At 45.4% G+C, this 24,954-nt stretch overlaps 2 protein-coding genes, 9 non-coding genes and 2 pseudogenes across 13 annotated transcripts; 12 read left to right on the forward strand and 1 right to left on the reverse strand.

Annotated features, from left to right (window-relative positions):
• The first annotated feature begins 467 nt into the window (after positions 1–467).
• Positions 468–586, forward strand: LOC125733242 (5S ribosomal RNA). The gene has a single exon (XR_007392593.1). It is a non-coding gene; the product is annotated as a 5S ribosomal RNA (ribosomal RNA).
• Positions 587–1,666: 1,080 nt separating this feature from the next.
• LOC125736418 (5S ribosomal RNA) lies at positions 1,667–1,785 on the forward strand. Its single transcript, XR_007395697.1, has one exon. It is a non-coding gene; the product is annotated as a 5S ribosomal RNA (ribosomal RNA).
• Positions 1,786–2,862: 1,077 nt separating this feature from the next.
• Positions 2,863–2,981, forward strand: LOC125736004 (5S ribosomal RNA). The gene has a single exon (XR_007395287.1). It is a non-coding gene; the product is annotated as a 5S ribosomal RNA (ribosomal RNA).
• A 1,079-nt stretch (positions 2,982–4,060) lies between these two features.
• On the forward strand, positions 4,061–4,179 carry LOC125729575 (5S ribosomal RNA). The gene has a single exon (XR_007390008.1). It is a non-coding gene; the product is annotated as a 5S ribosomal RNA (ribosomal RNA).
• A 687-nt stretch (positions 4,180–4,866) lies between these two features.
• On the reverse strand, positions 4,867–9,656 carry LOC125715236 (uncharacterized). 3 transcript variants are annotated; one of them, XM_048986571.1, is made up of 3 exons: positions 8,187–9,656; positions 7,789–7,880; positions 4,867–5,757 (listed from the first exon to the last, which is right to left on the reverse strand). In XM_048986571.1, exons 1-3 carry the CDS (start codon positions 9,349–9,351, stop codon positions 5,380–5,382), a joined length of 1,635 nt encoding a protein of 544 aa, XP_048842528.1. In that variant the 5' UTR covers positions 9,352–9,656; the 3' UTR covers positions 4,867–5,379. The 3 variants fall into 3 exon arrangements, with proteins under 3 accessions (XP_048842528.1, XP_048842511.1, XP_048842520.1); XM_048986554.1 differs by having other exon boundaries at positions 7,789–9,656; XM_048986563.1 differs by having other exon boundaries at positions 4,867–7,636; positions 7,761–9,656.
• Positions 9,657–10,105: 449 nt separating this feature from the next.
• LOC125736514 (5S ribosomal RNA) lies at positions 10,106–10,224 on the forward strand. The gene has a single exon (XR_007395792.1). It is a non-coding gene; the product is annotated as a 5S ribosomal RNA (ribosomal RNA).
• A 1,080-nt stretch (positions 10,225–11,304) lies between these two features.
• Positions 11,305–11,423, forward strand: LOC125734534 (5S ribosomal RNA). Its single transcript, XR_007393842.1, has one exon. It is a non-coding gene; the product is annotated as a 5S ribosomal RNA (ribosomal RNA).
• A 1,545-nt stretch (positions 11,424–12,968) lies between these two features.
• LOC125719226 (uncharacterized) lies at positions 12,969–17,268 on the forward strand. Its single transcript, XM_048993808.1, has 5 exons — positions 12,969–13,152; positions 13,512–14,983; positions 15,192–15,200; positions 16,950–17,123; positions 17,221–17,268. Exons 1-5 carry the CDS (start codon positions 12,969–12,971, stop codon positions 17,266–17,268), a joined length of 1,887 nt encoding a protein of 628 aa, XP_048849765.1.
• A 1,992-nt stretch (positions 17,269–19,260) lies between these two features.
• Positions 19,261–19,379, forward strand: LOC125735355 (5S ribosomal RNA). Its single transcript, XR_007394651.1, has one exon. It is a non-coding gene; the product is annotated as a 5S ribosomal RNA (ribosomal RNA).
• A 1,077-nt stretch (positions 19,380–20,456) lies between these two features.
• Positions 20,457–20,575, forward strand: LOC125736077 (5S ribosomal RNA). The gene has a single exon (XR_007395360.1). It is a non-coding gene; the product is annotated as a 5S ribosomal RNA (ribosomal RNA).
• Positions 20,576–21,655: 1,080 nt separating this feature from the next.
• On the forward strand, positions 21,656–21,774 carry LOC125732156 (5S ribosomal RNA; annotated as a pseudogene).
• A 1,078-nt stretch (positions 21,775–22,852) lies between these two features.
• LOC125732059 (5S ribosomal RNA) lies at positions 22,853–22,971 on the forward strand (annotated as a pseudogene).
• Positions 22,972–24,043: 1,072 nt separating this feature from the next.
• LOC125729974 (5S ribosomal RNA) lies at positions 24,044–24,162 on the forward strand. The gene has a single exon (XR_007390360.1). It is a non-coding gene; the product is annotated as a 5S ribosomal RNA (ribosomal RNA).
• Positions 24,163–24,954: the final 792 nt, after the last annotated feature.

Consider the following 24,954-nt stretch of genomic DNA (forward strand, 5'->3'; position numbering starts at 1 on the left):
AGCCTACAGTATGGACTTGTTGGTGTGTGTAGCTCCCAGTGTTCTGACAGCGCGACGTTTTGGGGAAGCATGTGATTCAGCAGCTACCAGTGGGCTTCGTGCGGCGGAGATTTTGTGGCTGTTAGCGGAGTTGATAACAGAGGGTCGTTAAGAGAAGCCTGCATGCAGTAGGCAAAGGAGTAATGTTTGCCGGCGGGGGACGTTCGGCGATTAACCTGTGCGGTAGTGAAAAGGAGTTAAAAAGAAGGAAGTGTGCGGATGCGGAAAGAATGGAATAATTGTGGTAGGCTGCCGGCTGAGTAGTTTGGTGAATGTTTGGTGTGGGTCCGGCGCTGCCGATTGGATGGTGGTGCTGCAGTGTGAGTCAGATAAAAAAAAAAAAAAAGAACATTAGTAGGATCCAATGGGACCAACTGGCATGTATAGAGGCGTGTAATGCAAAAGGGCTGTTTTTGGTAGCATCTCTCGCTTACGGCCATACCACCCTGAACACGCCTGATCTCGTCTGATCTCGGAAGCTAAGCAGGGTAGGGTCTGGTTAGTACTTGGATGGGAGACCACCTGGGAATACCAGGTGCTGTAAGCTTTTCTCACTTTTACTTTATACAGGGGGCGCTCCACTTCACGATTAATTTAAATCTATCACTCCCCTTCCATTTTACTATTTTATATACATATATTTTTTTTTCTCTCATTCATAAAGGCAGCTTTTAGAAACCGTTTTACTCTAAATACTTCCTGGTAATTCTAGGTGCTGTAAGCTGTTCGTGCCTTTATTCCACCAGGGCGCAATCTTCTCACAAACTTGAAGACTGTCACTCCCCATTCACGTTTTACAACTTATTGTTAATGATAAAGAGACAGCTTTTTACACACAGTTTTAAACAAAGTACTGATATTATTCCTCTTCAACTGACCGCTTTGTTTTCTATGCAAAAACCACTTCGCCACAGAAGACTCGATATTATTGGCATAGCAAGCTCTGCTCTTCTCCTTTCAAAACTTGCTAAAAGCTGTATTTAAAAGAACAGATTGGCCAGGGTAATTCACACCCTTCAATGCCAGCTTAATGTTTAGGTTAGTGGGAATCACAGAGGAATTAGGGATGGAAACTTCTTTGCTGGTGGTAGAAGCGGTCTGGTGAATTTTTAGAGAGAAGAGGCCGTCGATGTTTGAATGTAGAAAATTGTTCTGGCTGCAGCCTACAGTATGGACTTGTTGGTGTGTGTAGCTCCCAGTGTTCTGACAGCGCGACGTTTTGGGGAAGCATGTGATTCAGCAGCTACCAGTGGGCTTCGTGCGGCGGAGATTTTGTGGCTGTTAGCGGAGTTGATAACAGAGGGTCGTTAAGAGAAGCCTGCATGCAGTAGGCAAAGGAGTAATGTTTGCCGGCGGGGGACGTTCGGCGATTAACCTGTGCGGTAGTGAAAAGGAGTTAAAAAGAAGGAAGTGTGCGGATGCGGAAAGAATGGAATAATTGTGGTAGGCTGCCGGCTGAGTAGTTTGGTGAATGTTTGGTGTGGGTCCGGCGCTGCCGATTGGATGGTGGTGCTGCAGTGTGAGTCAGATAAAAAAAAAAAAAAAGAACATTAGTAGGATCCAATGGGACCAACTGGCATTTATAGAGGCGTGTAATGCAAAAGGGCTGTTTTTGGTAGCATCTCTCGCTTACGGCCATACCACCCTGAACACGCCTGATCTCGTCTGATCTCGGAAGCCAAGCAGGGTAGGGTCTGGTTAGTACTTGGATGGGAGACCACCTGGGATTACCAGGTGCTGTAAGCTTTTCTCACTTTTACTTTATACAGGGGGCGCTCCACTTCACGATTAATTTAAATCTATCACTCCCCTTCCATTTTACTATTTTATATATATATTTTTTTTTTCTCTCATTCATAAAGGCAGCTTTTACACACCGTTTTACTCTAAATACTTCCTGGTAATTCTAGGTGCTGTAAGCTGTTCGTGCCTTTATTCCACCAGGGCGCGATCTTCTCACAAACTTGAAGACTGTCACTCCCCATTCACGTTTTACAACTTATTGTTAATGATAAAGAGACAGCTTTTTACACACAGTTTTAAACAAAGTACTGATATTATTCCTCTTCAACTGACCGCTTTGTTTTCTATGCAAAAACCACTTCGCCACAGAAGACTCGATATTATTGGCATAGCAAGTTCTGCTCTTCTCCTTTCAAAACTTGCTGAAAGCTCTATTTAAAAGAACAGATTGGCCGGGGTAATTCACACCCTTCAATGCCAGCTTAATGTTTAGGTTAGTGGGAATCACAGAGGAATTAGGGATGGAAACTTCTTTGCTGGTGGTAGAAGCGGTCTGGTGAATTTTTAGAGAGAAGAGGCCGTCGATGTTTGAATGTAGAAAATTGTTCTGGCTGCAGCCTGCAGTATGGACTTGTTGGTGTGTGTAGCTCCCAGTGTTCTGACAGCGCGACGTTTTGGGGAAGCATGTGATTCAGCAGCTACCAGTGGGCTTCGTGCGGCGGAGATTTTGTGGCTGTTAGCGGAGTTGATAACAGAGGGTCGTTAAGAGAAGCCTGCATGCAGTAGGCAAAGGAGTAATGTTTGCCGGCGGGGGACGTGCGGCGATTAACCTGTGCGGTAGTGAAAAGGAGTTAAAAAGAAGGAAGTGTGCGGATGCGGAAAGAATGGAATAATTGTGGTAGGCTGCCGGCTGAGTAGTTTGGTGAATGTTTGGTGTGGGTCCGGCGCTGCCGATTGGATGGTGGGGCTGCAGTGTGAGTCAGATAAAAAAAAAAAAAGAACATTAGTAGGATCCAATGGGACCAACTGGCATGTATAGAGGCGTGTAATGCAAAAGGGATGTTTTTGGTAGCATCTCTCGCTTACGGCCATACCACCCTGAACACGCCTGATCTCGTCTGATCTCGGAAGCTAAGCAGGTTAGGGTCTGGTTAGTACTTGGATGGGAAACCACCTGGGAATACCAGGTGCTGTAAGCTTTTCTCACTTTTACTTTATACAGGGGGCGCTCCACTTCACGATTAATTTAAATCTATCACTCCCCTTCCATTTTACTATTTTATATATATATATTTTTTTTTCTCTCATTCATAAAGGCAGCTTTTACACACCGTTTTACTCTAAATACTTCCTGGTAATTCTAGGTGCTGTTAGCTGTTCGTGCCTTTATTCCACCATGGCGCGATCTTCTCACAAACTTGAAGACTGTCACTCCCCATTCACGTTTTACAACTTATTGTTAATGATAAAGAGACAGCTTTTTACACACAGTTTTAAACAAAGTACTGATATTATTCCTCTTCAACTGACCGCTTTGTTTTCTATGCAAAAACCACTTCGCCACAGAAGACTCGATATTATTGGCATAGCAAGTTCTGCTCTTCTCCTTTCAAAACTTGCTAAAAGCTGTATTTAAAAGAACAGATTGGCCGGGGTAATTCACACCCTTCAATGCCAGCTTAATGTTTAGGTTAGTGGGAATCACAGAGGAATTAGGGATGGAAACTTCTTTGCTGGTGGTAGAAGCGGTCTGGTGAATTTTTAGAGAGAAGAGGCCGTCGATGTTTGAATGTAGAAAATTGTTCTGGCTGCAGCCTGCAGTATGGACTTGTTGGTGTGTGTAGCTCCCAGTGTTCTGACAGCGCGACGTTTTGGGGAAGCATGTGATTCAGCAGCTACCAGTGGGCTTCGTGCGGCGGAGATTTTGTGGCTGTTAGCGGAGTTGATAACAGAGGGTCGTTAAGAGAAGCCTGCATGCAGTAGGCAAAGGAGTAATGTTTGCCGGCGGGGGACGTGCGGCGATTAACCTGTGCGGTAGTGAAAAGGAGTTAAAAAGAAGGAAGTGTGCGGATGCGGAAAGAATGGAATAATTGTGGTAGGCTGCCGGCTGAGTAGTTTGGTGAATGTTTGGTGTGGGTCCGGCGCTGCCGATTGGATGGTGGGGCTGCAGTGTGAGTCAGATAAAAAAAAAAAAAAGAACATTAGTAGGATCCAATGGGACCAACTGGCATGTATAGAGGCGTGTAATGCAAAAGGGATGTTTTTGATAGCATCTCTCGCTAACGGCCATACCACCCTGAACTCGCCTGATCTCGTCTGATCTCGGAAGCTAAGCAGGTTAGGGTCTGGTTAGTACTTGGATGGGAGACCACCTGGGAATACCAGGTGCTGTAAGTTTTTCTCACTTTATACAGGGGGCGCTCCACTTCACGATTAATTTAAATCTATCACTCCCCTTCCATTTTACTATTTTATATATTTCTTTTTTCTCTCATTCATAAAGGCAGCTTTTAAACACGTTTTACTCTAAATACTGCCTGGTAATTCAAGGTGCTCTAAGCTGTTCGTGCCTTTATTCCACCAGGGCGCGATTTTCTCACAAACTTGAAGACTGTCACTCCCCATTCACGTTTTACAACTTATTGTTAATAATAAAGAGACAGCTTTTTACACACAGTTTTAAACAAAGTACTGATATAATTCCTCTTCAACTCACTGCTTTGTTTTCTATGCAAAAACCACTTCGCCACAGAAGACTTGATATTGTTGGCATAGCAAGGTCTGCTCTTCTCCTTTCAAAACTTGCTAAAAGCTGTATTTAAAAGAACAGATTGGCCGGGGTAATTCACACCTTTCAATGCCAGCTTAATGTTTAGGTTAGTGGGAATCACAGAGGAATTAGGGATGGAAACTTCTTTGCTGGTGGTAGAAGCGGTCTGGTGAATTTTTAGAGAGAAGAGGCCGTCGATGTTTGAATGTAGAAAATTGTTCTGGCTGCAGCCTGCAGTATGGACTTGTTGGTGTGTGTAGTGTTGCCAGAAATGTAGTAAGGCGCTCGAATAAGCAGGCCGGAGCATATACGAATGCGTTAGAACAAAATGCTGTTTACTTAACAAAACATTACATAGAAATAATCAAGGTAGCACAGGAGCAAGCATGTCGTATACGTCTCACTCTTATTCACACTTCTTCTCTCTTCTCCCATCCTACAGTCTCTGCCTTTTTTTTAACACTGCCACCTAATGTTCTGAGGTTGTAATTACAGTCAGTGAACACAACATCTCCTCTCTCTGTAAAAGAATACACTCTCTATACAAAGTGAATGCAAACAGGAAAACGTAGTAGTTAAATGTAATGAATTGAAATGTAGTTCTGTCAAATACAACTCTTGTGGTACCATTGCATCAGAAATCGTGAATAAAGTATCTTTACATAAGGTGCATTAACATGTAACTGTAAAATCACTGTAAACAGTAAATTACCTATACTTAAACTTGACTCTTATCGAGTGAATAAACTAAAGTACTTCGAACCTTGTAAACAGTCTTAGTTATAACAATCAAGTTACTAGAATCATCCCAGCTTCTCTTTAATCAACTATTGCATGACATAGTCCTTAAGCCACTTGGGCTTGTATTTAACACGTGGCTGTTTGTGAGAGGGGGAATGACTAACACCTGTGTGTATCAGTCGAGATGTGTCGCAGTCTTGTCCAGCCACAGGAGGAATCTTGGCAAGATGAGAGGCATTCCAAATTTTTCCATCACTCAGCAAGAAAGAATTTGGACCTATCCTCTTCCTCACGGTTGTAGGGGAAGTAAATCTGGGATGAGCTTTAGGGACGTGATTAGGCTTCCTTATCCTCACTCTCTCTCCTGGTCGAAAAGAAGGCATGCATGCGCCACGTTTAGCATCAGTGTAATGCTGCATGTTATTCTGATGTCTCTGAACTGCACGACGAGCAGAAACATCCAGCTGAGACATGGCAGATGGCAGAGGAAGAATATCCAATTTGGTGCGCATTTTCCTACCATAAAGTAGTTCATATGGTGAGGTGGAAGTTGCGGCATGTGGCGTTGCACGATACACCTGGAGCCAGTTCATAACAGTCTCATTCCATGGTTGTGACTGTTGAATGGCGGTTTGAATGCAGCTTCTCAGGGCACGATGGAATCTCTCGACAGCTCCGTTAGCAGCTGGATAGTAGACTGATGTTCTGCTATGGGAGATACCATAGGTGTGCAGGAATGATGCAAAAGCTGCAGAGGTGAACTGTGGACCATTGTCTGTGACAATGTTCTCTGGGTTACCATGACGACAGAAAATAGATGTCAAGAAGTGAATAACATCTTCAGTAGTGGCGGTATGTGAAAAGGCAACTTCTGGCCACTTTGAATAATAATCTGTCAGCGTGATAGCGTATTTACAAGCAGCAACTGCAGTGTCAAAGGGTACAACAATATCAAGGCCAAGTTTCTTCCATGGTCCATCAGGCAGTGGGACTGGTTGCAAAGGAGCAGGGTGAGTAGAAGCTGTTTTATCATTAGCCTGGCAGAGTATACATGAAGCAATGCAAGACTGAACTTGTGAATCCATCTTTGGCCACCAGTAGAGGTCGCGCAGACGTTGTTTTGTGCGGACAATTCCTTGATGACTCTCATGTGCAAGCGTGATCAGTGTGTGTCGTAAGGAGAGTGGCACGATGAGTCTTGAGCCTCTGAGGATGTAGTTATCCTTAACGGAGAGCTCATCTCTGATCTTATAGTATAGGGCTAGTATACCACTTACTGATTTAACGGATGGAGGCCAACCACTTTCAATTTGTGAGCGCAGAGCTGACAGTTCAGGACAAGTAGAACAAGCAGAGTTGAAGTCAACCACCGGAAGGGAGCTTAGGACAGCAGAAATATGTGCCACCATCTCGGGTTCTGAATCTGAAATAGAGTCAGGAGGCGCAGGCAGGGGAAGGCGCGAGAGACAATCAGCCGTATAGTTCTGGGAGCCTGGTCGATAGACAACATCATAGTCAAAACAGAGCAGGCGTGCAGACCAGCGGGCAACCCGCATACCAGCCCGACCGATTCCCTTTGTGCTGAGCAGTGTTGTCAATGCCTGATGATCTGTGCGGAGAGTAAAACGACGTCCCCACAGATACGTTCTCCATTTTTCTGTAGCCCACACACAAGCAAGTGCTTCTTTTTCAACAGTCGAGTATTTCCTCTCCGTTTCAGTCAGTGTGCGGGAAGCGAAAGCCACAGGCTTCTCTGTGCCATCAGGCTGTACTTGTGCAAAGACAGCTCCAAGTCCATAGTCACTTGCATCTGTGGAAATTACCGGTCGTAGAGAAGGGTTAAAAAGAGCAAGCGCAGGACTGTTCACAAGAAGTTGCTTAACTTCCTCAAAGCTGCTTTGTGCTGCAGGAGACCATGTAAATGTGTCTTTTTCACTGACACAGGCACGCATAGGAGCCACAACCGTCGCAAAGTTAGGCAGAAACTTTGAATACCAGGACACTAGGCCCAGAAACGATCTCAGGGCAACAGCGTCAGATGGAGGAGGGGCTTTCAGGACAGCATTAATGTGTTCTTGGTCAGGAAGAATGCCATCTACAGTAATGACATGACCTAGGAAGCGTAGGGAGGTTTTCCTGAAGTGACATTTGTTCTCATTGAGAACCAATCCAGCCTCCTTCAGCTTTTGGAGGACAGCGTTGAGGTTCTGGTCATGCTCAACAGGGGAGTTGCCATAAACAATAAGGTCATCCAAATAATTTTGAACACCTGGAAGACCGTTGAGAATGTCAGCCATCATTTTCTGGAAGGCTGAGGGGGCTGATGCGAGGCCATAAGGAACTCTGCAGAATCGGAACAGACCATCGTGTGTGATGAATATGAATGCTGTAAGGTCTCTGCTATCTTCATGAAGAGGCAACTGGTAGTATGCATTAGCCAGATCGATTGTAGAAAACAGCTTTGCACCTTGTAAATTTGCAAGCAGTTCATCCACATGAGGTAGAGGGTAGCAATCTGTGACCACAGCCTTGTTTGGTTCACGGAGATCTGTGCACATTCGTATTCCACCAGTTTTCCGTCCTGTAACTACAATAGGCGAAACCCAAGGTGATGCATCAATTTTTTCAATCACACCAGCTTTCAGCAAGCGGTCAAGTTCAGCTGAGACAGAAGCTCTTACAGCAAAAGGCAGGCGTCGTAATTTCTGGCGTACTGGTTTAACAGTGGGGTCAATTTTCACCTTATGCACAAAGTTTTGTGCACAACCAATGTCTGGAGTAGTAGGGATGCAGGAAGCGGTTGAAACAGTCACACAGCTAACAGCAGGAGCAGTAGGGATACAGGGAGCAGATGCAGAGTTTGTGGTAAACACGGGAGGAAGGATAGTGTTACCTTCAATGCAGATGCTTAAGGCTTTCATGAGATCTCTTCCTAAAAGAGAAGTGCCCTTCTTCACCACGTAAAATGTAACTGGGGCAGTGAGAACTCCTCTACTCACTTTGACTTGTAGGCAACCAAGCACAGGAATTCTCTTCCTTGTGTAAGTCACTAACTGACTAACAGGTGGAAGCAGTGGTGTGTCATTGAAATACTGAACATAGATGTGGTGTGGCAAAATAGATACTGCTGATCCTGTGTCAACAACCATTTCATGCTCTTTGGTAAGAGAAGCAGGAGTACTGATATTGATTTTGCATGTGAGTGTATGTGGTGCATGGCAAGTGTTGTTTAAGTATAGCACAGTCAGTTTAGGTAGCTGAATCTCACGTACATCACTTGTCTTGGATGAGCGGCAAACACGAGCAAAATGTCCAACTTTATGGCAAGACTTGCAAGTTGCTTTGGCTGCAGGACACTGAGAAGAATTAGCCAGATGTGTGTTAGAACCACACCTGAAACAGCTGCGGGAAGATGTAGTGGAGGCATTGAATGGCTTATTAGGATGAATGTGCTGTGTGTATTTCTTTTTAGTGAATTGTGAACGAGGTTGTACAGCTTGCACTGAGACACTGTCGTTTCCTGTTATAGTTTTAGCTTGTTGAATAGCAGATTCTACTTGTGATGCAAGTGTTAAGGTTTTGTCCAGTGTCAGATCCGATTCGAGCAGGAGCCTCTCTCTTATGTTTGAGTTATTCACATGTTCAATCAGCTGATCACGGATCATCTCATCGGTTTTATCATCAAATCCACATTTTGAAGCGAGATCATGCAATACGGCCGCATACTGTATAATAGTCTCATGAGGTGCTTGTTTTCGCTGTCTGAAGGTATGTCGTTCCACAACAACGTTTACTTTAGGTGTATAATGTTTCTCTAAAGCAGTGACAGCAGAGTCAAAGGAGTCACCCGTATCTGGTAGCGAGTAGAAAGTCCGTTGTCCCTCGGTTCCGAGACAGTGGAGTAGCGTAGCTCTCCTGCGCGCTTCAGGCCAAGCATTTCCCGTTGCATTAATTACCAGTAGGTAGTTCTTGAAAATCCGCAGCCACATGTCGAAAGGTATCGGGGGCTCTCCCGGACACGGCAAAAACATCGGAGGTGCAGGCACGTTTCCAGCCATGGTGAGTCAGCAAAAAAAAAAAGAAGAGGTGAAAACACAAAACTCGTCGCCAAAATGTAGTGTTGCCAGAAATGTAGTAAGGCGCTCGAATAAGCAGGCCGGAGCATATACGAATGCGTTAGAACAAAATGCTGTTTACTTAACAAAACATTACATAGAAATAATCAAGGTAGCACAGGAGCAAGCATGTCGTATACGTCTCACTCTTATTCACACTTCTTCTCTCTTCTCCCATCCTACAGTCTCTGCCTTTTTTTTAACACTGCCACCTAATGTTCTGAGGTTGTAATTACAGTCAGTGAACACAACAGTGTGTGTAGCTCCCAGTGTTCTGACAGCGCGACGTTTTGGGGAAGCATGTGATTCAGCAGCTACCAGTGGGCTTCGTGCGGCGGAGATTTTGTGGCTGTTAGCGGAGTTGATAACAGAGAGTCGTTAAGAGAAGCCTGCATGCAGTAGGCAAAGGAGTAATGTTTGCCGGCGGGGGACGTGCGGCGATTAACCTGTGCGGTAGTGAAAAGGAGTTAAAGAGAAGGAAGTGTGCGGATGCGGAAAGAATGGAATAATTGTGGTAGGCTGCCGGCTGAGTAGTTTGGTGAATGTTTGGTGTGGATCCGGCACTGCCGATTGGATGGTGGGGCTGCAGTGTGAGTCAGATAAAAAAAAAAAAAAAAACAGGAGTAGGATCCAATGGGACTAACTGGAATGTATAGACGCGTGTAATGCAAAAGGGCTATTTTTGCTAGCATCTCTCGCTTACAGCCATACCACCCTGAACGCGCCCGATCTCGTCTGATCTCGGAAGCTAAACAGGCTAGGGTCTGGTTAGTACTTGGATGGGACACCACCTGTGAATACCAGGTGCTGTAAGCTGTTCTCACTTTTACTTTATACAGGGGGCGCTCCACTTCACGATTAATTTAAATCTATCACTCCCCTTCCGTTTTACTATTTTATATATATATATATATTTTTTCTTTCATTCATAAAGGCAGCTCTTACACACCGTTTTACTCTAAATACTGCCTGGTAATTATAGCTGCTGTAAGCTGTTCGTGCCTTTATTCCACCAGGGCGCGATCTTCTCACAAACTTGAAGACTGTCACTCCCCATTCACGTTTTACAACTTATTGTTAATGATAAAGAGACAGCTTTTTACACACAGTTTTAAACAAAGTACTGATATTATTCCTCTTCAACTCACCGCTTTGTTTTCTATGCAAAAACCACTTCGCCACAGAAGACTCGATATTATTGGCATAGCAAGTTCTGCTCTTCTCCTTTCAAAACTTGCTAAAAGCTGTATTTAAAAGAACAGATTGGCCGGGGTAATTCACACCTTTCAATGCCAGCTTAATGTTTAGGTTAGTGGGAATCACAGAGGAATTAGGGATGGAAACTTCTTTGCTGGTGGTAGAAGCGGTCTGGTGAATTTTTAGAGAGAAGAGGCCGTCGATGTTTGAATGTAGAAAATTGTTCTGGCTGCAGCCTGCAGTATGGACTTGTTGGTGTGTGTAGCTCCCAGTGTTCTGACAGCGCGACGTTTTGGGGAAGCATGTGATTCAGCAGCTACCAGTGGGCTTCGTGCGGCGGAGATTTTGTGGCTGTTAGCGGAGTTGATAACAGAGGGTCGTTAAGAGAAGCCTGCATGCAGTAGGCAAAGTAGTAATGTTTGCCGGCGGGGGACGTGCGGCGATTAACCTGTGCGGTAGTGAAAAGGAGTTAAAAAGAAGGAAGTGTGCGGATGCGGAAAGAATGGAATAATTGTGGTAGGCTGCCGGCTGAGTAGTTAGGTGAATGTTTGGTGTAGGTCCGGCGCTGCCGATTGGATGGTGGTGCTGCAGTGTGAGTCAGATAAAAAAAAAAAAAAAACCAGGAGTAGGATCCAATGGGACTAACTGGCATGTATAGACGCGTGTAATGCAAAAGGGCTGTTTTTGGTAGCGTCTCTCACTTACGGCCGTACCACCCTGAACACGCCCGATCTCATCCGATCTCGGAAGCCAAGCAGGGTAGGGTCTGGTTAGTACTTGGATGGGAGACCTCCTGGGAATACCAGGTGCTGTAAGCTTTTCTCACTTTTACTTTATACAGGGGGCGCTCCACTTCACGATTAATTTAAATCTATGTAACCAGGTGATCTGGAGATTTTGACCATGAGCGGTTAAGCTGCATCGGGGAACGAGGGGGAATAGGTGGTTGCGCCTTTAAGCAACTTGGTGACATCATCACCTGAGAGAGAGCGCGAAAAGCCACTGTCTGGATGCGCCATTTTAAGCTGGATAAGCTGGGCTGCGGACGGTTTTCCGAGTGGGGTGAGAGTTTCCCAGAGTACCAGAGAGCGGTGCGTCACAAGGTTTTCTGCCCGCGCCTTGAGGTTTTACTGTGTGCCATTACCGTATTATTTTCAGTGCAAAACTGCCGTTTCCTTTTATTTCGGTGTACTCGGTTATGTGAGGTCTGCCTCACAGGGTTTTCCGTGTGTTTTATTTTACTTTTATACTGTACCAGTCCCACCTGAGTGTGGAGTTTTATTTCTTTTCTGTAAGAGAATCCTCTGTAAGGGAAAAGTGTAAGGTTTAAGAAACTGTTCATTGTAAATCCTTTTATCTTCCAACCAAAATGTCTAATTAATTAGGCCTATGGAATAAATTAGACCCAAAAAGAGTATTTGTGTTCCTGCGTGTTGTTTCCCGGGCCACAAATTTTGGTACCAGGAGTGGGGTATATTCCAATCATTTAAGAGGATTTGCATTGTTCAGTATGCTATATAAAAGCAACGGGAAATAATACGGTAGTGGTGAAGAAACAGGTTGGTGGTTTCTGCTGACTGGAGGGACACTGGACCGGTGGAGCAACTCGAGTAACGGGAAGCGGTGCGAGGAGTGCCCAAGCGGCGGAGCCGGTGTGACGTTCCCAGAAGAGTGGACCGGGTGGAGTGCTCATCCCTCGCCTGAACTTTCAGAGGACCGTTTATCCTTTCAAAAAGTGTGGTGTAGAGTATTTTACGATGTCTGGTTCAGAAGATGAGCAGTCTGAGACTGTTTTGAGGGGGCAGGTTAAAGAACTACAGAGTAGACATGAGGACGCCATGGCGACGATAGCTGCCCTAACTAAGCGGTCTTATGTTTATGTTCCCAGGGAGAGACATATCTCTCCATTTAGTGGTGACTTTGAGACTGATGGCCGATCGGTGGATGATTTCATTGACGAAGTTGAACGTGTGCTTCGTGCAAGAAATCAATCTGAACAGGACCAGTATGATTTTGTATTGTCACTTCTTAGGGGAGCAGCTTTAGAGGAAGCGCATATGCGCAGTAATGCTGATTGTGACAATCCCAATGACTTATTCACCTACCTGAGAGCAGCTTTCAGGGACAAGCGCAGTGTTCATCAACTGCTGCATAGTTTCTATAGTCGGAGGCAGCAGGAGGGGGAGGGCATTCGAGAATTTTCCCACGCCCTATCGCAAGCTCTTAATTCTGTATTGAGGTGTTCTCCGGAAGCAGTCACTAATGAGAGAAAGACACTAAGGGATCAGTTCATAGAAGGGGTTAGAGACCCTGCTCTTAGAAGGGAGCTTCGTAAATATGTGCGAGGCAACCCAGAGTCATCCATGATTGAGGTGCGGGAGGAGGCTCAGCTGTGGTGTCTGGAAGAGTTTCCCAGAAACCCGAAGACCACCAAATTTAGGGGCAGCAGTGATCATGTACACTGTTCCGCCTTACAAGCGCAGGAAGCAAATTCTGCCACCTTGGAGGATGTCCTTAAGGTAATAGCTGACCAGGGGAAGGCCATTAGTGAGTTGACCAGGGCGGTGAAAGATCTTGCCGTACAGAAGGGTGGATTTAGTAGTGATGCCAGGCCTAAACGACAGCCCAGGTATACCGAAGATGGGCGGCCCATCTGTTTTAAGTGTCGAGGTGCGGGGCATGTGGCAAAGGATTGCTTGCAAAGGCAAAATGCTGGAGGTGTAGTTTCTTCCCCCGCAGCTCAGGGAAACGCCCCTCCCCAGTTGTTGTGAGTCGAGCAATTCGGGGAAGTACCCTAGACTCAAATCTTACACCGTCATCCCAGAGTCAGTTGCTGCAGCGAGCTGTAGGGACATGTCCAGTTGTTGAGCTTAAAATTGGGGACATTAAGACACCCTGCCTATTAGATACTGGTAGCCAGGTGAGCACCATTACTGAGAAATTCTTTCGAAAATACTTGCATGGAGAGGATGAGGATATGCTTCCCACCTCTGGCTGGCTTAGATTAACAGCCGCCAATGGACTAGACATACCTTATCTGGGTTATCTGGAGTTAGAGGTAATAGCAATGGGCTTAAAGCTGCCCAGTTGTGGCTTTCTGGTGGTCAGGGATCCAGTTAGTACTGAACAGTCTTTACCCTGCATTGTGGGAATGAACATTATCAGTCGGTGTAGGGAGCTGGTTTATGCAGAATTTGATACTACGCTGGGTGGAAAATTGGATTCTGATTGGAGAGACGTTTTTCAGAGACTGCAGAAGTGTAGTGTTGACCGTAAGTCAGTGGTCCGTGTAGCTGGGAAGTTCCCAGAACACATACCTGCTGCATCCGTAGCCACGATCCAGGTCGCTAAGGGTGCACATGACGGTCTGATGTTGTTTGAGCCACTTAGCACGCCATTACCGAGGGGTCTGATAGTAATTCCCACACTGGTAGATCCGTCCAGTCCCGTGATGCAGTTACCAGTTCTGAATCTCTCACAAGAAGATGTATGGCTCCCGCCTAGGGCCCGGTTGGGTGTCCTGTCGAAAGTGGCGTGTATAGAGAATGAATCACAATGTGCAGTGAAATTTCAGCGGATCGCGGCTAGCGTTGAGCAAGTTACAGTTGTTGTTCCTGGTTGTAACGGTGATTTATCTGTTCTAGAGACACTTGACCTTGGTGGTAATGAGGAACAAAAGGTTCAGTTGAAGGCACTGCTGGCCAGGTATATTGACATATTTGCAGTAGAGGACGAGGACCTGGGGTATACGGACAGGGTAAGGCATGAAATTCACCTAACAGATGATGATCCTGTTACCCAGCCTTATCGGCGAATACCGCCCACCCAGTATGGTGAAGTTAAGGAGCACATTTCTAAACTCTTAAGCAAAGGTGTTATTCAGGAAAGCAGTAGCGCCTATGCATCACCTATAGTGTTGGTAAGGAAGGCAGATGGCAGCCTACGGCTGTGTGTGGATTATAGGCGGTTAAATCAGAAGACCAAAAAGGATGCCTTCCCCTTGCCGCGAATTGATGAAAGTTTTGATGCCCTTCGGGGGGCCCAGTACTTCTCTACCATTGATCTGGCGAGTGGTTATCATCAGGTGGCGGTAGAGGAGCACGATAGGCATAAGACTGCTTTCTCTACTCCTTTTGGATTATATGAGTATCTCAGATTACCATTTGGTGTTTGCAATGGACCTGCAACGTTTCAAAGGCTCATGCAGGCCACTATGAACGATCTTGTCTTCCAAATCATGCTAGTATACCTTGACGATATATTAGTGTATTCTCAGACATTCCCGGAACACTTAGAGAGGCTTGACAGGGTGCTTAGGCGTCTCAAAGAGACAGGCCTTAAAGTGAAATTACAGAAGTGCCATTTCCTCCAGACCGAGGTAAATTTCTTGGGTCACCAAGTGTCTGCTGATGGTATAGGTACTGATCCAGGAAAGGTTTCAGCTGTGAGGCAATGGCCAGTACCATCTACGGTTAGGGGTTTGAGATCATTCTTGGGCTTTTGTAGCTACTACAGACGGTTTATCCATGGGTTCTCAAAGATTGCTGGCCCACTGCATGATGTGGTAAATTTGTGTTCAAACACAGGTAGTCCTGGTAAGGCCAACCAGTTGTTAACTCTAGCGTGGACTGAAGAATGTCAGGCGGCCTTTGACTTACTGAAGGACAGGCTGACTAGTGCCCCCATCCTTGGCTTCACGGATTTTACTCAGCCTTTCATACTAGAAACTGATGCGAGTAACCACGGTCTTGGAGCCGTTTTGTATCAGCAACAGGATGGTGTCAAACGAGTCATAGCCTATGCTAGTAGGCGACTGAGGAGTGCCGAAAGGAATGATAGGTACTACAGTAGTATGAAACTAGAGCTCTTAGCTCTTAAATGGGCAATAACTGAGAAGTTTCGTGGCTATTTACTGGGTTCCAAATTTACGGTCATTACTGACAACAACCCTCTATGTTATTTAAAAACAGCAAAGCTTGGTGCTATAGAGCAAAGGTGGGTTGCTCAGCTGTCGGTGTTTGATTTTGAGGTACAATATAGGCCAGGGCAAAATAACATAGTGGCTGACACTTTGTCTAGGCAGCCATTAGCAGGGGAGCCGGAGCAAGTTTCTGAAGATGCTGAGTTTGACGGTTGTGTAGCGATTTGCAGTCTGAGTCGCGGCACAAAGCTTGATTCAGAGCTGGTTACAGCAGCCCTTGAGAGCTGCAAGATTAGACAGATTAGGATTGCAGAACCCAGGGAGAAGAAGCCTCTTGAATTAACTCAGGGTAACACACCAACACTCCCAGGTTATTCAATGGAGGAACTGCAGTCATTCCAGCAAAAGGATCCGATGCTGCAGATATTTAGGGGCCTGTGGGATCGGAAAAAGGTACCTACAGGGAAGGAGCGGCAAGTTTTGCCCAGACCGGTTCGTCTGTTGCTTAAACACTGGGATTGTGTGAAGATAGTAAATGGCTTGTTGTATCGAGTGGTTTCGGATGAGAAACACGGAGAGTACTTTCAGTTGTTGTTGCCTAGCAGTCTGAGGAAGCAGGTGTTGGAAGGGGCGCATGACTCTATGGGTCATCAGGGCGTTGAACGTACATTGCAGTTGTTGAGGCGAAGATGCTTTTGGGTAGGAATGCACGAGGATGTCGCGCGGTGGGTAAAGGAATGTCAGCGGTGTGTGCTTGCCAAGATGCCGCAGCCTAAGATCCGTCCTGCCATGAAGTCTTTTCTTGCCTCAAGACCATTGGAGGTGATTGCTGTAGATTTCACAGTGCTGGAGCCTTCCATTGACGGTCGTGAGAATGTGTTGGTGGTCACAGACATTTTCACGAAATTCACACAGGCCTTCCCAGCTCGGGACCAAAAGGCAGATACCACAGCAAAGATCCTTTTACGGGAATGGTTCATGAAGTATGGAGTCCCGGAGAGGCTTCACTCAGAACAGGGACGAAATTTTGAAAGCGCGGTTGTAGCAGAGCTTTGTAGACTGTATGGGGTGAAGAAGAGCAGGACTACTCCCTACCATCCTACGGGAAATGCTCAGTGCGAGCGATTTAATCCATGATTTGCTACGCACATTGCCTCCCGAAAAGAAACGCAGATGGCCTGAGCACCTGCCTGAATTGGTGTATGCGTACAATGTGACTCCCCATTCAACCACAGGCTATTCTCCTTATTATTTGTTGTTTGGTGTTGAACCCCACTTACCAGTGGATGCTTTGTTGGGACAAAAGCAGGTGGTCAATCCAAACCATGATTGGTTAGCTGTGCATCAACAGTGTTTAAGCGAAGCGCATGCCAGAGCGAAGGTGTATTCCGAGCAGAAAGCTGCTGAGCGCATTTCTGTGCAGAGGGACATAGTCTATTGTCCAAAGATTGAAGTGGATGCCCTGGTGTACTTGCGTGATCGGCCACTAGGTCGCAACAAGATACAGGATGCATGGAAGCCCACGGTTCACAGGGTTGTGGAAGTTTTGGGTAACACCTACACTGTAGAGCCAGTGGAGGGAGGTCCTTGCAAGAGGGTAAACAGGGTGGATATAAAGCCCTGTGTTAGCCCTTCTGTGCCAGCGCCACGGAGAAAACTCCCTGCTCCTGTAACTCAGTCTAGTCCGTCTTCAGGGACCGAGTCAGATGTTGGAGATGCAGAGGAAGATGTCTTCCTGGTGAGACATATGGTCCCGGGGTCAAATATATTGCTGGACAGGTCTGAACTCGTTGGTTCACAGCCAGTGGCCTGTCGGGATGAGGACATGCAAATTGGGTCTGCTGAAACTCCAAATAGGGAGACAGTAGAAACAGATGCAGGTGAGCCTAGCCCTGAAATGCAGAGACCTGTAGCTGGGCCACGTCGGAGCCGAAGAGTGAACGCGGGGCAACATTCAAATGTGTATCATGAGCCTAGATCCGTTCTTGACATGGCCTCCGTAAGTCCTGCTGCAGTCTCACAGATATTGACTAGTTTAAGTACAGTTTTATTTCGAGAAGCAATCAAAGAGGTTAGGAAGACCTTGGTAGGTAGTGAGTAATCGAGGGCGCTTACTCCACGCAGGGGAGAATGTAACCGGGTGATCTGGAGATTTTGACCATGAGCGGTTAAGCTGCATCGGGGAACGAGGGGGAATAGGTGGTTGCGCCTTTAAGCAACTTGGTGACATCATCACCTGAGAGAGAGCGCGAAAAGCCACTGTCTGGAAGCGCCATTTTAAGCTGGATAAGCTGGGCTGCGGACGGTTTTCCGAGTGGGGTGAGAGTTTCCCAGAGTACCAGAGAGCGGTGCGTCACAAGGTTTTCTGCCCGCGCCTTGAGGTTTTACTGTGTGCCATTACCGTATTATTTTCAGTGCAAAACTGCCGTTTCCTTTTATTTCGGTGTACTCGGTTATGTGAGGTCTGCCTCACAGGGTTTTCCGTGTGTTTTATTTTACTTTTATACTGTACCAGTCCCACCTGAGTGTGGAGTTTTATTTCTTTTCTGTAAGAGAATCCTCTGTAAGGGAAAAGTGTAAGGTTTAAGAAACTGTTCATTGTAAATCCTTTTATCTTCCAACCAAAATGTCTAATTAATTAGGCCTATGGAATAAATTAGACCCAAAAAGAGTATTTGTGTTCCTGCGTGTTGTTTCCCGGGCCACATCTATCACTCCCCTTCCATTTTACTATTTTATATATATATATATATATTTTTCTCTCATTCATAAAGGTAGCTTTTACACACCGTTTTACTCTAAATACTTCCTGGTAATTCTAGGTGCTGTAAGCTGTTCGTGCCTTTATTCCACCAGGTCGCGATCATCTCAAAAACTTGAAGACTGTCACTCCCCATTCACGTTTTACAACTTATTGTTAATGATAAAGAGACAGCTTTTTACACACAGTTTTAAACAAAGTACTGATATTATTCCTCTTCAACTGACCGCTTTGTTTTCTATGCAAAAACCACTTCGCCACAGAAGACTCGATATTATTGGCATAGCAAGTTCTGCTCTTCTCCTTTCAAAACTTGCTAAAAGCTGTATTTAAAAGAACAGATTGGCCGGGGTAATTCACACCCTTCAATGCCAGCTTAATGTTTAGGTTAGTGGGAATCACAGAGGAATTAGGGATGGAAACTTCTTTGCTGGTGGTAGAAGCGGTCTGGTGAATTTTTAGAGAGAAGAGGCCGTCGATGTTTGAATGTAGAAAATTGTTCTGGCTGCAGCCTGCAGTATGGACTTGTTGGTGTGTGTAGCTCCCAGTGTTCTGACAGCGCGACGTTTTGGGGAAGCATGTGATTCAGCAGCTACCAGTGGGCTTCGTGCGGCGGACATTTTGTGGCTGTTAGCGGAGTTGATAACAGAGGGTCGTTAAGAGAAGCCTGCATGCAGTAGGCAAAGGAGTAATGTTTGCCGGCGGGGGACGTGCGGCGATTAACCTGTGCGGTAGTGAAAAGGAGTTAAAAAGAAGGAAGTGTGCGGATGCGGAAAGAATGGAATAATTCTGGTAGGCTGCCGGCTGAGTAGTTTGGTGAATGTTTGGTGTGGGTCCGGCGCTGCCGATTGGATGGTGGGGCTGCAGTGTGAGTCAGATAAAAAAAAAAAAAACCAGGAGTAGGATCCAATGGGACTAACTGGCATGTATAGACGCGTTTAATGCAAAATGGCTGTTTTTGGTAGCATCTCTCGCTTACGGCCATACCACCCTGAACACGCCTGATCTCGTCTGATCTTGGAAGCTAAGCAGGGTAGGGTCTGGTTAGTACTTGAATGGGAGACCACCTGGGAATACCAGGTGCTGTAAGCTTTTCTCACTTTTACTTTATACAGGGGGCGCTCCACTTCACGATTAATTTAAATCTATCACTCCCCTTCCATTTTACTATTTTATATATATTTATATTTTTTTTCTCTCATTCATAAAGGCAGCTTTTAGAAACCGTTTTACTCTAAATACTTCCTGGTAATTCTAGGTGCTGTAAGCTGTTCGTGCCTTTATTCCACCAGGGCGCGATCTTCTCACAAACTTGAAGACTGTCACTCCCCATTCACGTTTTACAACTTATTGTTAATGATAAAGAGACAGCTTTTTACACACAGTTTTAAACAAAGTACTGATATTATTCCTCTTCAACTGACCGCTTTGTTTTCTATGCAAAAACCACTTCGCCACAGAAGACTCGATATTATTGGCATAGCAAGTTCTGCTCTTCTCCTTTCAAAACTTGCTAAAAGCTGTATTTAAAAGAACAGATTGGCCAGGGTAATTCACACCCTTCAATGCCAGCTTAATGTTTAGGTTAGTGGGAATCACAGAGGAATTAGGGATGGAAACTTCTTTGCTGGTGGTAGAAGCGGTCTGGTGAATTTTTAGAGAGAAGAGGCCGTCGATGTTTGAATGTAGAAAATTGTTCTGGCTGCAGCCTGCAGTATGGACTTGTTGGTGTGTGTAGCTCCCAGTGTTCTGACAGCGCGACGTTTTGGGGAAGCATGTGATTCAGCAGCTACCAGTGGGCTTCGTGCGGCGGAGATTTTGTGGCTGTTAGCGGAGTTGATAACAGAGGGTCGTTAAGAGAAGCCTGCATGCAGTAGGCAAAGGAGTAATGTTTGCCGGCGGGGGACGTGCGGCGATTAACCTGTGTGGTAGTGAAAAGGAGTTAAAAAGAAGGAAGTGTGCGGATGCGGAAAGAATGGAATAATTGTGGTAGGCTGCCGGCTGAGTAGTTTGGTGAATGTTTGGTGTGGGTCCGGCGCTGCCGATTGGATGGTGGTGCTGCAGTGTGAGTTAGACAAAAAAAAAAAAACCAGGAGTAGGATCCAATGGGACTAACTGGCATGTATAGACGCGTGTAATGCAAAAGGGCTGTTTTTGGTAGCATCTCTCGCTTGCGGCCATACCACCCTGAACACGCCCGATCTCGTCTGATCTCGGAAGCCAAGCAGGGTATGGTCTGGTTAGTACTTGGATGGGAGACCTCCTGGGAATACCAGGTGCTGTAAGCTTTTCTCACTTTTACTTTATACAGGGGGCGCTCCACTTCACGATTAATTTAAATCTATCACTCCCCTTCCATTTTACTATTTTATATATATATATTTTTTTTTCTCTCATTCATAACGGCAGCTTTTAGAAACCGTTTTACTCTAAATACTTCCTGGTAATTCTAGGTGCTGTAAGCTGTTCGTGCCTTTATTCCACCAGGGCGCGATCTTCTCACAAACTTGAAGACTGTCACTCCCCATTCACGTTTTACAACTTATTGTTAATAATAAAGAGACAGCTTTTTACACACAGTTTTAAACAAAGTACTGATATAATTCTTCTTCAACTCACCGCTTTGTTTTCTATGCAAAAACCACTTCGCCACAGAAGACTTTATATTGTTGGTATAGCAAGGTCTGCTCTTCTCCTCCTTTCAAAACTTGCTAAAAGCTGTATTTAAAAGAGCAGGTTGGCCGGGGTAATTCACACCCTTCAATGCCAGAATAATGTTTAGGTTAGTGGGAATCACAGAGGAATTAGGGATGGAAACTTCTTTGCTGATGGTTGAAGCGGTCTGGTGAATTTTTAGAGAGAAGAGGCCGTCGATGTTTCAATGTAGAAAATTGTTCTGGCTGCAGCCTGCAGTATGGACTTGTTGGTGTGTGTAGCTCCCAGTGTTCTGACAGCGCGACGTTTTGGGGAAGCATGTGATTCAGCAGCTACCAGTGGGCTTCGTGCGGCGGAGATTTTGTGGCTGTTAGTGGAGTTGATAACAGAAGGTCATTAAGAGAAGCCTGCATGCGGTAGGCAAAGGAGTAATGTTTGCCGGCGGGGGACGTGCGGCGATTAACCTGTGCGGTAGTGAAAAGGACTTAAAGAGAAGGAAGTGTGCGGATGCGGAAAGAATGGAATAATTGTGGTAGGCTGCCGGCTGAGTAGTTTGGTGAATGTTTGGTGTGGGTGCGGCGCTGCCGATTGGATGGTGGTGCTGCAGTGTGAGTCAGATAAAAAAAAAAAAAAACAGGAGTAGGATCCAATGGGACTAACTGGCATGTATAGAGGCGTGTAATGCAAAAGGGCTGTTTTTGGTAGCGTCTCACGCGTATGGCCATACCACCATGAACACGCCTGATCTTGTATGATCTCGGAAGCTAAGCGGGTTAGGGTCTGGTTAGTACTTGGATGGGAGACTTTCTGGGAATACCACGTGCTGTAAGCTTTTCTCACTTTTACTTTATACAGGGGGCACTCCACCTCACGATTAATTTAAATCTATCACTCCCCTTCCATTTTACTATTTTATATATATATTTCTTTTTTCTCTCATTTATGAAGGCAGCGTTTACACACCGTTTTACTCTAAATACTGCCTGGTAATATTAGCTGCTGTAAGCTGTTCGTGCCTTTATTCCACCAGGGCGCGATCTTCTCACAAACTTGAAGACTGTCACTCCCCATTCACGTTTTACAACTTATTGTTAATAATAAAGAGATAGCTTTTTACACACAGTTTTAAACAAAGTACTGATATAATTCCTCTTAAACTCACCGCTTTGTTTTCTATGCAAAAACCACTTCGCCACAGAATATTCGATATTATTGGCATATTATCTGCTCTTCTCCTCCTTTCAAAACTTGCTAAAAGCTGTATTTCAAAGAGCAGGTTGGCCGGGGTAATTCACACCCTTCAATGCCAGCTTAATGTTTAGGTTAGTGGCAATCACAGAGGAATTAGGGATGGAAACTTCTTTGCTGGTGGTAGAAGCGGTCTGGTGAATTTTTAGAGAGAAGAGGCCGTCAATGTTTGAATGTAGAAAATTGTTCTGGCTGCAGCCTGCAGTATGGACTTGTTGGTGTGTGTAGCTCCCAGTGTTCTGACAGCGCGACGTTTTGGGGAAGCATGTGATTCAGCAGTTACCAGTGGGCTTCGTGCGGCGGAGATTTTGTGGCTGTTAGCGGAGTTGATAACTGAAGGTCATTAAGAGAAGCCTGCATGCGGTAGGCAAAGGAGTAATGTTTGCCGGCGGGGGACGTGCGGCGATTAACCTGTGCGGTAGTGAAAAGGAGTTAAAGAGAAGGAAGTGTGCGGATGCGGAAAGAATGGAATAATTGTGGTAGGCTGCCGGCTGAGTTGTTTGGTGAATGTTTGGTGTGGTTCCGGCACTGCCGATTGGATGGTGGGGCTGCAGTGTGAGTCAGATAAAAAAAAAAAAAAAAACAGGAGTAGGATCCAATGGGACTAACTGGCATGTATAGAGGCGTGTAATGCAAAAGGCCTGTTTTTGGTAGTTTTTCTCGCTCACGGCCATACCACCCTGAACACGCCCGATCTCGTCTGATCTCAGAAGCCAAGCAGGATAGGGTCTGGTTAGTACTTGGATGGGAGACCTACTGGGATTACCCTGTGCTGTAAGCTTTTCTCACTTTTACTTTATACAGGGGGCGCTCCACTTCTCGATTAATTTAAATCTATCACTCCCCTTCCATTTTACTATTTTATATATTTCTTTTTTCTCTCATTCATAAAGGCAGCTTTTACACACGTTTTACTCTAAATACTGCCTGGTAATTATAGCTGCTGTAAGCTGTTCGTGCCTTTATTCCACCAGGGCGCGATCTTGTCACAAACTTGAAGACTGTCACTCCCCATTCACGTTTTACAACTTATTGTTAATGATAAAGAGACAGCTTTTTACACACAGTTTTAAACAAAGTACTGATATTATTCCTCTTCAACTGACCGCTTTGTTTTCTATGCAAAAACCACTTCGCCACAGAAGACTCGATATTATTGGCATAGCAAGTTCTGCTCTTCTCCTTTCAAAACTTGCTAAAAGCTGTATTTAAAAGAACAGATTGGCCGGGGTAATTCACACCCTTCAATGCCAGCTTAATGTTTAGGTTAGTGGGAATCACAGAGGAATTAGGGATGGAAACTTCTTTGCTGGTGGTAGAAGCGGTCTGGTGAATTTTTAGAGAGAAGAGGCCGTCGATGTTTGAATGTAGAAAATTGTTCTGGCTGCAGCCTGCAGTATGGACTTGTTGGTGTGTGTAGCTCCCAGTGTTCTGACAGAGCGACGTTTTGGGGAAGCATGTGATTCAGCAGCTACCAGTGGGCTTCGTGCGGCGGAGATTTTGTGGCTGTTAGCGGAGTTGATTACAGAGGGTCGTTAAGAGAAGCCTGCATGCGGTAGGCAAATGAGTAATGTTTGCCGGCGGGGGACGTGCGGCGATTAACCTGTGAGGTAGTGAAAAGGACTTAAAGAGAAGGAAGTGTGCGGATGCGGAAAGAATGGAATAATTGTGGTAGGCTGCCAGCTGAGTAGTTTGGTGAATGTTTGGTGTGGGTCCGGCGCTGCCGATTGGATGGTGGTGCTGCAGTGTGAGTCAGATAAAAAACAAAAAAAACCAGGAGTAGGATCCAATGGGACTAACTGGCATGTATAGACGCGTGTAATGCAAAAGGGCTGTTTTTGGTTGCATCTCTCGCTCACGGCCGTACCACCCTGAACACGCCCGATCTCGTCTGATCTTGGAAGCTAAGCAGGGAAGGGTTTGGTTAGTACTTGGATGGGAGACCTCCTGGGAATACCAGGTGCTGTAAGCTTTTCTCGCTTTTACTTTATACAGGGGGCGCTCCACTTCACGATTAATTGAAATCTAGCACTCCCCTTCCATTTTACTATTTTATATATATATATATATATATATATATATATTTTATCTCTCTTTCATAAAGCCAGCTTTTAGAAACCGTTTTACTCTAAATACTTCCTGGTAATTCTAGGTGCTGTAAGCTGTTCGTGCCTTTATTCCACCAGGGCGCGATCTTCTCACAAACTTGAAGACTGTCACTCCCCATTCACGTTTTACAACTTATTGTTAATGATAAAGAGACAGCTTTTTACACACAGTTTTAAACAAAGTACTGATATTATTCCTCTTCATCTGACCGCTTTGTTTTCTATGCAAAAACCACTTCGCCACAGAAGACTCGATATTATTGGCATAGCAAGTTCTGCTCTTCTCCTTTCAAAACTTGCTAAAAGCTGTATTTAAAAGAACAGATTGGCCGGGGTAATTCACACCCTTCAATGCCAGCTTAATGTTTAGGTTAGTGGGAATCACAGAGGAATTAGGGATGGAAACTTCTTTGCTGGTGGTAGAAGCGGTCTGGTGAATTTTTAGAGAGAAGAGGCCGTCGATGTTTGAATGTAGAAAATTGTTCTGGCTGCAGCCTGCAGTATGGACTTGTTGGTGTGTGTAGCTCCCAGTGTTCTGACAGCGCGACATTTTGGGGAAGCATGTGATTCAGCAGCTACCAGTGGGCTTCGTGCGGCGGAGATTTTGTGGCTGTTAGCGGAGTTGATTACAGAGGGTCGTTAAGAGAAGCCTGCAT

This window comes from Brienomyrus brachyistius, chromosome 2 (genome assembly GCF_023856365.1).
Source record: "Brienomyrus brachyistius isolate T26 chromosome 2, BBRACH_0.4, whole genome shotgun sequence".
NCBI classification, from domain to species: Eukaryota; Metazoa; Chordata; class Actinopteri; order Osteoglossiformes; family Mormyridae; genus Brienomyrus; species Brienomyrus brachyistius.